The 12091-nt window shown below is 47.8% G+C and overlaps 2 protein-coding genes across 3 annotated transcripts in view; one reads left to right on the top strand and one right to left on the bottom strand.

Annotated features, from left to right (window-relative positions):
* Window positions 1-2571: 2571 nt before the first annotated feature.
* On the bottom strand, window positions 2572-5017 carry purab (purine-rich element binding protein Ab). The gene has a single exon (XM_072663271.1). The coding sequence runs from the start codon at window positions 4935-4937 to the stop codon at window positions 4014-4016; it is 924 nt and encodes a 307-aa protein (XP_072519372.1). The 5' UTR covers window positions 4938-5017; the 3' UTR covers window positions 2572-4013.
* Window positions 5018-9429: 4412 nt separating this feature from the next.
* The window catches only part of nrg2b (neuregulin 2b), a 50114-nt gene continuing 47452 nt past the window's right edge, over window positions 9430-12091 (top strand). The window contains exon 1 of one of the 2 annotated variants that reach the window (XM_072664178.1): window positions 9430-9912. In XM_072664178.1, the coding sequence (XP_072520279.1) occupies window positions 9507-9912 (406 nt within the window). In that variant the 5' untranslated portion in view covers window positions 9430-9506. The remainder of the gene's footprint in view (window positions 9913-12091) is intronic. The other variant, XM_072664177.1, reaches the window with a different exon arrangement.

Here is a 12091-nt window from a genome sequence, read left to right as displayed (position 1 = left end):
TCAGTAACAAGCTCCAGCCTGTACCGCTTATGGCCTTAACATACACCAGACTGTAGTAAAGAGCCTGGCTGCCTTTATCTGTGTCCCAAAGTACCCTCTAAACACGAGCTATCAAATCTCAGCCACGTTTTGCTGCTCTAACAAAAGCAGACTAGCCATGCTATGCCTGTGCAACAGTGCTAATCTGGCATACGTTAGGAGCGCACGGGATTAGAGTGTTTTTCTAGGTTTTTTTGTTTCTTATTATAACATTCTTCATCTAATATTCATTTCTTAATATATATATATATATATATATATATATATATATATATATATATATATATATATATATATATATATATTTATATTTATATAAGACTCCCTACAGGAAGCATTGTGCCTTTAAACACATGAGGAGGAATGAGATACCTTACACTACATGACTACTGTTTAAAGTGACCTAGACACGTGTCCATACATTGCCACATTGTCACTCTTAAAAAAATAAAAGATCCCAAAAAGAGTTCTTTTGAGGGCTGCCATAGTTTCCTTAGAGTCTTTCAATACATTGATTCTTAAAAATTAGATCCTTTAAAGAGGAATTCCAACAATTTTACCACCAAAACCTTACAGCATAAGCATTCTGAGTTGCAAAATTGTCCAAATATAATAATCCGTTAATATCCATTATCCACAGACATCCATCTGAATCTGATCAACCAAGGCCATCAGTGCATTAGAGTGCACCTCTTAAGACAGAAAACCATCTTTCCTAACTGTTGCGAGCGCCGTCACTGGACAGCTCAACACGCTTGGAGGAGAAAGCTAACTGCAGACTTGGTTACATCAGCCTGTATTGGCAGCATCTGGTATTGGTTCCCCGGTGACGTTGCATTGGTGGCAGTTGGTGACACTGGTGGCTGATTGTGCATGTGTTGGAGGAGGAATGTGTTAGTCCTCACCCTCTCAGTGTTGGAAACATTACATGTGATCAGAAGAGAGTACTAATGAGTGGGTTGGGTAAATGGGTAAATTGGGTTAAAAAAAATCAGCCTGGAACTTTTAATTTAATCCTTGTGACTTCCGTCATGGATCGCTATGCCACCATCGGGCAATTTTCAAAAAACGTTGACAATATTCTTTTAAAGAACCTCTGAAAGGTTCCTTAAAGCAGTCATTCTCAGTGGTCCTCAGAAATCCAGAGGCAGACTAGATTTTTGCTCCACATCGGGATTTGACTTTCCAGAGGTCTCTAAAGATGTAAAGATTTGAGAACCACTGCCTTAAAGAACTAAAAGCAGTGGTTGTGTTATGGCATCGCTCCAAAGAACTTTTATAGGTGCCGTTCATTTAAGGGGAGTACACACACACACACACACACACACACACACACACACACACACACAACACAATACATGTTAGGCACCCTTGACCTTGACCCCTTTTACCCGGTCAGCAGGGAAACATATGGACACATTTTTGCAAAAACCTCAAACGGTGGAGAGGACCTCGTGCACAGTGAACGAGGCTGGACGGGACGGCACCTGTTGCCACGCCACCTACTGTATTGCACACGGTACTGCAATGCAATGTTAGCGCTGCGTTAACAAAAGTAAAGTCAGAGAGAGAGAGAGAGAGGGGGAGAGAGAGAGGGGGAGAGAGAGAGAGAGAGAGAGAGAGAGAGAGAGAGAGAGAGAGAGAGGGGAGAGAGAGAGGGGGAGAGAGAGAGAGAGAGAGAGGGGGGGAGAGAGAGAGAGAGAGAGAGAGAGAGAGAGAGAGAGAGAGGGGGGGGGAGGAGAGAGAGAGAGAGAGAGAGAGAGAGAGAGAGAGAGAGAGAGAGAGAGGACAAAACTGGTGCAACAACGCATAAGCGAGACGGACAAAGCCCCCACGAGTGGGGTTTATTAGCACCATACAAGACCACACAGGCTACCGCCTCGGCCCTAAGTCTACTCACACAGGTCTAGAGAGCAAAACGCAGGGGCTGGAGCGATAGCAATCTTTCCACTTCCATGTTTTTTTGTTTGTTTTTTGTTGTTATTTTGTTTTTTGTTTTTTTAACACGGAGCACTATAGGAGCAGACGTCCACAGCTTCTGGGTGACTACATCCATGTTTACATAAACGCTGTTTGATCCTTAAGTCCTCAACACTGTCATCATTATCCTCATCCTTATAATCGCCGTCGTCGTCTGCTGTGTCCCAGGTAACGCAAGAGCAGAAAGAAATAACCCGTGAACCTCTTTTAGTTTTGGAGTTTTGGCTTTGTTGGAAAGTCCAGTAGAAGCACCCCGAGGTGGCAGCAGCGACCACGCCAACGAAGGAGAAAGACTAACAGCGGTGCAGAGCGTCTGGACGCGGACAGCATGTAAACGTGTGGCGGCTTTAAGGCACCAGGTCGGTTTGGACGTTAGTAGAGGACGCTCCGCACGTTCCCATGCGTCTTTATGCAATGCCTTCTCACGCCATGTGGACAGCTCCTTTTTTTTGTTCCCCCAGACCCCCCTCCCTCCCGCCCGCCCTCCCAAAAAAAAAAAAAACAAACAAACAAAAAAAAACAAAAACAAAACTCCCACAGAAAACGTGGGCATTTTTTTATAAGAATCTAAATACATCTGATTCACAAAATCATAAATTTGTAGTTCTAAGTTAGCACTTGAATGAAACGTGCCCAAAACGCCAGTGGGCGCACAGCAAAAAGCCCCTGTGCTGAATGAACTCTTACAGCGCCCACCTGCGTCCACCGGCTGGGTCGGACTCGAACGGACGCTGTAGGTGTTGATTCACCACTTGAAGGGTTCATTACTGGGGATTTTGCTGTGCATGGTGCAACAGGGTTGATACCGTCATATATATATATATTAGAAATAAACGCGGTTTAGCGGTCTTACTAGCAAAGCCTCTTTGCGCTCCTACTTCTAAATCTCATGGAAACCATCCCTTCTTTTAACCCCCAAAAAATGGGAGCAGCTTTCCTCAGTTCTCCCCTCGATAGGGCACAGGGGTTCACACGGTCTGCGCGCAGTCTTCTGCTGGGATGCAAGCAGTGTTTTGTATCCTACGCATACCTTTCCATCTAGACTTGATTCTATTACAATTTTGGTTCAGATGATTCCTAAATACAGTAGCTTTTTGTGCTGGAAGTCAAACGGCAAACAGATTTCCATTCTGCCATATATATATATATATATATATATATATATATATATATATATATATATATATATATGGATCGCACTTTGGAATCGTGCTGCAATAGCTTAGATGTGTTTGGAGCGCATGGGGGGGGGGCAGGGTACAGGGAAGGACACTCCACCTATGGACATGTGGACCATCATCATGGTACTGATAGCAGCGGCTTATAGTTCTATGGTGGGGAAGTGGGTATAAATACGGGCCGCGGGGGATAGATGCAGCTCTTTAAGTCCGTGAAGCGTTGTTATCTTTTTCACACCCGCATTCCGCCAAGTCCCGCCTCCCGCGCTAGTGCTGACTAGTAGTTCACACTTTCGGTAGACTGCTTGGCAGCATGAAATACCAGCAAATCCTAGCGCAGGATGAGAGACACCAATAGCCAATCCCAGTGCAGGACGCAGGATCCCGGCTAGCGCAGCCAAAGGGATAACCAATCGCAGCACAGGAGGTAGGGAGCGCGTAACCAATCCCAGCACAAGAGGGAGCCTACTACTCCTACCAGTGGTAGACCAGGAAGAGGAGCTACTTCTAGCTCAGTTCCAGCACAGAAGGCCGGACACACCTGACCAATCGGCGCACAGGAGGCGGGGTTTGTCAGAACACGGGTGGGGAAAAAGAGCCCCAACGCCTCCGTGAGGACTGAGTGCGGGCCGACTCCGTCCAAACTCCGCCTCGTGCCTTTCTTGTACAGTGCACAATGTTTGTTTACATTGTCATTCATTGTTTCCTCACGTGCTTTCGTTTTTTTAAACGTCTCCGTCCTCGCGGATAAACATCACACACAAACGCTCGCACGCACGCCCCCCTCTTCTTCTCCTCCTCCTCCTCTCGCCCCGGTTAATCCTCGTCCCCGTCGTCCCCGTGCAGGCCCTCGGGCAGGAGCTCGCGTGCCCTCCGCTCCCTGCTTCGCTCCTGGATCCTCTTCATCTCGTCCGCGTACTTGCAGAAGGTGGCGCCGAACTTAGACCACACTTTGCACGGCACCGTGATGGAGTTGCGGTAGGCGGGCTTCACCTCGCTCACGCGCATAAACACGCCGTACTTGTTGGCGCCCACGTCGAAGAAGAAGCGCTTGTTGTCTACGGCGAGTGACGTGCCTTCGGGCAGCTCGGCGGGCTCCTCGTCCACGCCGTAGTCGTCGATGAGCTTGGCGAGCGCGTCGCGGAACTCGATAAGTCCCTGCGCCGGCAGCGCGATGGTCTGGCCCTGCGCCGTGCCCAGGCCGGGCCCCCGGTTCACGGTCTGTCGTACCCGTAAGAAGCGGCCCCGCTGGTTCTCCTTCAGGTCCATGTAGTACTTGCGGTTCTCGCGCACCAAAAACTCGCTCTTGAGCGCGCGCCGCGGCTCGTCCTGCGCCGTGTCCGGGTGGCTGGGCCCGAGCTGTGCGTAGTGCTCGATGAAGTCGCCCAGGTAGTCCCGGAACTCTACGGCCACTGACATCGAGAGCGTCAGGCGGCTCTTGTTGCCTCCAGCCCCAACTTCGGCGATTTTTAGGAAGCGGCCTTTGGCGTTCTGCTTCACGTCCAGGTAAAAGCGCTTGTTCTGGATGTCGACGCGCTTCGAGGCCAGCTCCTCGGTGTCGTGCTGCAGACGCGACGCTGCGCCTACGGCGCCTGGGTGCGCGAGGCCCAGGCCGCCGCCTCCGGGGCCGCCACCACCTCCTCCTCCTCCTCCTCCTGCTCCTCCTCCGCCGCCACCGCCGCCGCCTCCGGAACCCGTGGCGAATCCTCCGTGCTCACTGCCGCTGTCTCTGTCCGCCATGATGCAGCCTGCCCGCGTTCCTCCTCTCCGTCTCCCTCAGCCCGCTGCTGCTGCTGCTGCTGCTGCCGCCCCGACAGCCAGTCACACACCGGAGCCGCTCTCGCGATATGCGCAGGCCTGCTGGAGGCCGAGAGCTGGACGAGACTGAGGGGGAGGGAATGTTGGTTTACGCCAATACGGCGTTCTAAATGCGCAGCCACTGCGCAGGCCCTGTATAGCAGTGTGGCGAGACTGTAGAGATATGTATAGATGCAGACAGGCAGACACGTTATTTGCCTCATTAAATAAAGCTGCTGCTACATTCGGGACCGTTAAAGCAGGGCTACGTCCCAACCACCACCACCACCCCCACCCCTCCCCAAACACTGTGCCCACTGCAGAGACGTTAGTGTGTCTGAAAGTAGTCTTCAGTGTTTATCAGACAAGTACAGTGTTTCCTGTACGGTGTCCTGGAGGACCACTGCTCTGCACATTTGAGTGTTTTCCCAATACTTGACCCATTTAATCAAGGCCTAGTTTCTCATCTTAAGAAAGAGAGAGCATGTGTGTACGGTGGGGGGCTCACACTACCCTCGCAAAATCATCGTTGTGCTAAAATGCTTTTGGGGAAACCCAGCCCAGTTCATTTATTAACAGCCCCTTTCTGGAGTTTAAGCGAGTGTGTTAAAGCAGAGAAAGCACTGAAATGTGCAGGACAGTGGTGCGCCTGCTGGACCAGGTTTGGGAAACACTGAAATTATAGAATAAACAGCAGCTGGACACTACATCTGGTCAAAACCTGAACTATGCAGACTCTGGAAATGACTCAGCCCTAGTATCTCCATAGAGCTTCTTAGGTTGTAGACTGGACATGCCATTCCTGAAAGTTTTGAATACATTTTGAATAAAACATTGCTACTCTCTTTACAATAAAGGTGTGATGCCACAGAAGAACCGCTTTTGGGTAAAATGGGTATTTAGAAGAAACCAAAAGTGGTTCTTCTATGGCATCAGTCCAAGACCCTTTGTAGCTTTTATCTTTAAAAGAGTGTAGAGCACAAGTAAAAATGTGACTATATAACTCTGTTATAACAGCCTCTGTTACTCCTGCTTCTTACAGTTCCAACTGGAAAATCAGTATTTGGGAGCAGGGTTTAGTTAAATGGATGTGATTGGTTTCATTTCATTTAGAAGGGCAGTGTGTATTTCATCATAGGCCAGTTGTCTCCCTTATACTAATGAGTAACGACACAACCTGCAGAAAGGGCTGGAGTGAAAAGTGGGAGGTTCAGAAAGTTAAATAATACAATGAAGGAATAAAGTAAAGTACAATAGTGAAGCATGTCTGTGAAGCAAAATTTCTGTAATGTCCAACACCCCATAATATCTGAACCCATCCTAATAAAATACGTTTCCATACAATATAATTAAATACATGATGCAAACATGCCTATTAATGTGATTAATGCCAGTATTCATATACTATTAAAATGAAATATCTCTTTGACTGAACCATTTTTGATTCCATAAAGAATAATGTTTGTAAGGCATGTGTGTGAAGATTATTATTATATTAAAAGTCCTTTACAAAAGTTTGTAATAGAACCATAGGTGGTTCTTCTATGACACTGTTCAAAGAACCTGTTGTAGCGTGGGTTTTTTTGTATAAGCGTATGAGCACAGGCCGGACTTAAAGCCTAAACAGTGTAATATATATATTGCATTACAATGTGTGGCATTAAAATAATAACTGAATTTTGATAGACCACAGGGTGATTGTTATGGGTTGTTAGGGAGACAAGCTGGGCTGCCTGTATACTCACACTTTAGCACAATCCAGTTGGCCTAACCTTTGGCATTCTGGCATACTGAGGAATTTCTGTACATGTTATTTTTCAATAAATCATCCCTTGTATTCATAGGATTGTAACCAAGTCTGGTTGTCACACGAGGCCCAGTAAGCTCTTCTAGGGTGAAAGAAAGTGTGAAGAGGAGTAGTAGCAGAAGAGATGACTGCCACAGAGGGAGGACAAAATTAGCATCCAGAGCGTGAGATGGGAGGAGATAAGCAGCACTTTGCGATTCAGCACCACGGACAGCTCCGGCTCTCCAGCCCCCTAGTGAGGAACACGTGGGGTTCCACAGCCAACTAATGAATGGATGAATTATTGAGTAGTTAGAGCAAGAGTCAGAACAGTGCTGAGGAATTATTACATGAGACCAACTGAGTGGACAGGCTAAGTGTTGCCCAGTAAAGGAGATCATGGTGGGTTCAGGTATGGTGGTGAAGGTAAAGGTAGTGTTTTATTTAATAACCCCACAAAAACACATTTATAATTTAATAAGCATACTGGCAAACATCAGTGGTCTTTTCAGTGACCCAGAGAGAAAACTGGGTGTAGCAATTGGTGTAGCATAGTGGTAAACAACACTTCTCACACATCTCAGCCGGACAACCACACTACACCATGCTACACTCATAAAAGTCCTTTGGTAAGACATCAAATGCTGCTTTCACAGCGTAATGCGCTCAAGAATACTAAGTCAAGTGTCATTAACATAAAGGTGAAATTACTGTAAAACCATTATCAACTTATACAACATATACAACTTTTATCTGGTTAATAAAAGGAATCCTCTAATTATGTTACAGGTGGAAAACTGCATAATACAGTATCAGTATGTACCTCTATTTATTTTACCTCTTTATTTTATTAGTTATTTTACATACATGAAAGCAAAGGAAATGACTACACTGAAAAAGGTTTTGCAGGATTTTTTAAGGTTTGAATTGATGTAAAATATCGCTTTAGTTCTTCTGAAGTAAAGTTTCATTTTTTTTAGCTGAATTAAACAATTACTTTTACCACATTCATTTTTATTTAACTGATAAACCATTTTTCTATATACATTGTTAATATTAATTAGCAGTATTTTTAAACCACACACAATATGTTTATGTGTTCCAACATTAAGGGTGTTAATTTTCTGCAAATTCCCTGATTGTACTACACAAAATAACCACTTTGAAAAGTCATCTTTATTTTTAGTGATTTTTGGCTGCACTTTCTCTCCCAGCCTGCAGATGTCGCCCTCTATCAGTTAATGACCCCCATGCAGCGTAATCCTCAATTTCACACCGCGTTTATTCTCGTTGATTCTGCCGGACACTGCAGCCTCTGCTCGTCACTCTAAAGGCGCGTTCACTCACAAAAATACCCTTTACAGTCTATAACCCCATGTCTGAGACTCTCTCTCTCTCTCTCTCTCTCTCTCTCTCTCTCTCTCTCTCTCTCTGTAATCACACCGCTGTTCAGAGCTCTGTTTATTAACAACCTGTTCCCCGAGCCCACTGCTAATGCCCGCAGGACCTGTTGCCGGAGTAAACACGGCTCATATAAGTGCCCTCGCGCTCATCGCGGTAAAACGGGAATAACAGCGGATCCGCAGCGTTACTCATCGCCGTTTCTCGCAGCTGCGCTCTACGGCGGCCCGTTTCTCTTTGCTAACGTTCCCCCTTAGCTCGTGCCGTAGTGCGCGACGTCGTCTCTCGGCTCGAGCGTTTTCTGCGTTTGTGAGCGAGAGCGAGAGCGAGACTAACCGGCCTTCTCGTGAGAGATTCTAGGTGCTCGCGCGCGCGTTTCGGTCTGTTTCCCCGCGATGGAGTAGCTCCTTCACGAAAACTAAAATAAAACGCACGGCGAAGTGTTAGCTCGAGCGAGGGGCCCCGGGGTCCGCGAGAGAAAGGGGGGTGGAAGTGGTGTGGCGGGTGGGGGGAGGGGGCGGCGGTGGCGGAGGTGTTTGGGGTGGGTGGGGGTGCATGGGGCAGCGAGAAGAAGGGGCACGCGCTTGTTGCATCGCATCGGCCAGCCGGAGTGGCTCCTCCCGGCGCGCGCGCGCTCAGCGTGTGGTAGCGTCGCGCTCTGGAGCAGCGAAGCGAGCGATTAGCTAAAAGGAATTACGGCTTCACGGCTGAGCTTTACCGTTAATTACCAAATCGGTGTTTTTTTGCGCGGTGGACGGAAAGCCTCTCTACTGGAATCCACTTTTTAATTCCAATATGACGACAACGTTGGTCGCACGAGGAGCGGATTGCATACATTGCGTAGATCGCGCAAACCCGTGAGCTGGTGTTCTTCGTTAGTAAAGGCGCGCGGACGGGCGCACGGGGGCCTCGGCGCTGAAGGAGAATGCAGCAGCAGCGGGGCTTTGCAGCCCAGCAGCGCCGCTGACCGGGCCCGTTTCCGGTTCCTAAGTGCTCACTGTGTGTGCGTGCATCTGCGTGTGTGTGTGTGTGTGTGTGTGTGTGTGTGTGTGTGTACCCCCCCCCCTCCCCTTACCCCTTTATTCCCTCCACTCCCCTCCGCCCCCGTGCACGCACCGCATGGGGAAGAAAGCGGCGCGCGCGGACGGCATGGACACTTGCGCGAGCCCACTCGCACCGCCCTCCCATCCCCGTCCCCATCGCCCAGCTCCGTCGTCCTCCTCCTCCTCCTCCTCTCCCTCCTCCTCCTCCTCCCGCTCCGCGCCCCTCGAGAGCACTGCAGCAGCACCACCGCGAGCGGCCGCCCCCGGGCCCCAGCAGACGGCATGAGGAGGCTCGCGCCGGTGCACCTCTCCGCGCTGCTTGCCGGCCTCTCCTTCGCGTGCTACGCCCCGACGCTGGACTCGGCGCGCGAGCGGGCGCACCGCTCGGCCGTGGTGATCGAGGGCGAGGTGCGCGCGCGGCCCGAGCCGTACAGCGTGCGCGTGCGGGTTCTGGACGTGTGGCCGCGCAAGAGCGGCGGGCTGGAGCGCGAGCAGCTCGTCACTGTCGGCGGCCTGGGCTCGGACGCGCAGCCGTGCGCTGCGGCGGCGCTGGAGCAGGACCGCAGCTACGTGTTTTTCATGGACCCCACGGAGGAGCCGCTCGTGTTCAGGGCGTCCTTCGCTCCGCTCGAGACCGCGGAGAAGAGCGTGAAAAAAGATGTGGAGAGCGTGCTGTGTGAAGACTGCGGTAAGTTTGGCTTCTTCATTAGCCCCCGTGTGTGTGTATGTGTGTGTGAGCTGGTTTGGGGGGTTCGCTATTGCTATTGCTATGGCGATGCGAGGTGCATTCAGTGTGTATGAAGCTCATTTGTGATTAATAACGCCACTAAAGAGGATGCGGTTCTGTGCTTAGCGACTGGGGGCTGTGGTGCTGTTCCGATAACACGTTATAAACATTTAGAAACACACCAGAACACGCGCACACACACACACACACATTAGACTGGCCTGCATTACATTAGCCGTTATCTTTAGCTCCCATGCTACGAGCTCTAATCACTTGGCTAGCTTGCAGCACATGCAGCTTTTTGATCCACTCGTGAATTCATTTGTGCTGTAATTTCCAGCGATGCAGCGCCAGAACACGATACAACATTCGATCACAGTCATCTAATCCTTTTCTAGCCACTTCGAGACTCAGTGTGTGTGTGTGTGTGTGTGTGTGTGTGTGTGATGTGAGATGTTCGACACGTATCTTCCATTTATTCGGAGCTCACTGTTGGTGCTGGGCGTGAAAAGTGTGTGCTTGTAATGTATTGCAGATGTCAACATGTCAGTTAGCATTTATTAGTGGTGGGAAATGTGGGGAATGGGGGGACAGGGCCCACTGCTGACATGTTCATTCAAAGACATGCTCATTTAAACGCAGGTAAATGTAGACATGTTAAAAACATGTAGTCTACATTAAAATACAGGCAAAGGCTAGTTGAAGCTAACAGCGTGGCCTCTTCTTCAAAACCAAGCCTGATACCTATAGCCTAGTTTGAACCATTCACTAATACCTTGTGTAATCATCAGGTAGAGGCACAAAAACACTGCACTGGTGGTAAGAAGTCAGAACCTCAGCATGAATTCTAAAATGATGCTGATTCTGTGGTGTAGTCCGTTTAGTGTCTAGTGATGTTGTTATAGCCTGAAAGTTGGGCATATTTGACCCCGTGGGAGAGTGATCAAACAGGCTAAGAAATGAGGTAATGGTGTGTTAAGGTGATGTTGTAACCAATAGAAAGGAAACTCAATAAGTCATTGTCCCAGAACTAGGTTAAACCAAAGCCTGAATAGAAGTGCCATGGTAATTTAGCTCACGACTTGGCCTAATCTGTTCAAATCGGTTCAAAATCATACTACTGAACTACTGAACATTAAAACTACTGACTACTAAAACTTTGACTAAGACACACTCTCAATGACGGTTCTTCATTCAAAATCTGCTTAGGTCTAGGTTTAATATATACTTTTAACAGTGGTGTGTCCAGCACCAGATATTGACTCAAGTACTGAAACCATGACTGTTAGGTCTAGGGTTAATACACACCTTTAGCTGTGATTCAGGGAGGGATTTCCCTAAAGCAGCCTAGCACAAAGATGATACTTAAATGGTTAAGGTACTACCCCACTGTCTTTACCAGAGAGATCAAACCAGTTAAGATGCTTTTGGAAATCTGGGCCCAGTATTGTCACTACTGAGTGCTGAAAATCACACCATTAAAGAGGGATCTTCCCAGTGAAGATCCTTAATTTAGAAGTTTCTTTCTTTTTTTATTGTATATATGTCTAGGCTTCATATGCACCATAAACAGGCGTGTAACCTGTACCAAAATGGACAAAACACTGAATACTGAAACTACTCACTGCTGAAACTTAAAAGTTAATTGCGCTCTCAGTAAAGATTCACCATTCAAAATCAATTTAGATCTAAGCATGATGTGAATTCTCTCAAACTCTGCACTCTTTGAAAATAAAGGTGCCAAAAGGGTTTATTAGAGCAGTGCTGTAGAAGAGTGGTCTCCAACCCTCCTCCTGAAGAGCTACCTTCCTGCAGGTTTCAATTCCAACCCCAATCTAACACACCCTATTTGGACAATCAATAACTTCTGAAGGGAGTAATTAGTTGGATTAGGTGGAGTACACACACCATTTTTCTTTATTCAAATTGTTTATGAGTGTATTGTTATACCCCTAAATTCCACTAATTAAATGCTGGGAACCAGTAACTGTCCAAAGTACGTGAATGTGTCTTTTAAAAAAAACCCTTTAGGTCTGTAAATACATGTGGCTACATGTGTGCACAGTGATGTGGGCAGTGATAAATTGGAGTCTGACTACTAAATTTACTGACTACTGCAACTGAAATACATGACATTCAA

The sequence above is a fragment of the Salminus brasiliensis genome, chromosome 19 (genome assembly GCF_030463535.1).
Source record: "Salminus brasiliensis chromosome 19, fSalBra1.hap2, whole genome shotgun sequence".
Classification (NCBI taxonomy): Eukaryota; Metazoa; Chordata; class Actinopteri; order Characiformes; family Bryconidae; genus Salminus; species Salminus brasiliensis.
Note: the sequence above shows the minus strand (reverse complement) of the source record. Positions and strands in the feature narration are given on the sequence as shown.

Bases quoted from the DNA above. Each gene is read 5' to 3' on its own strand.
- purab (XM_072663271.1), bottom strand. From the start codon at position 4,937: ATGGCGGACAGAGACAGCGGCAGTGAGCACGGAGGATTCGCCACGGGT.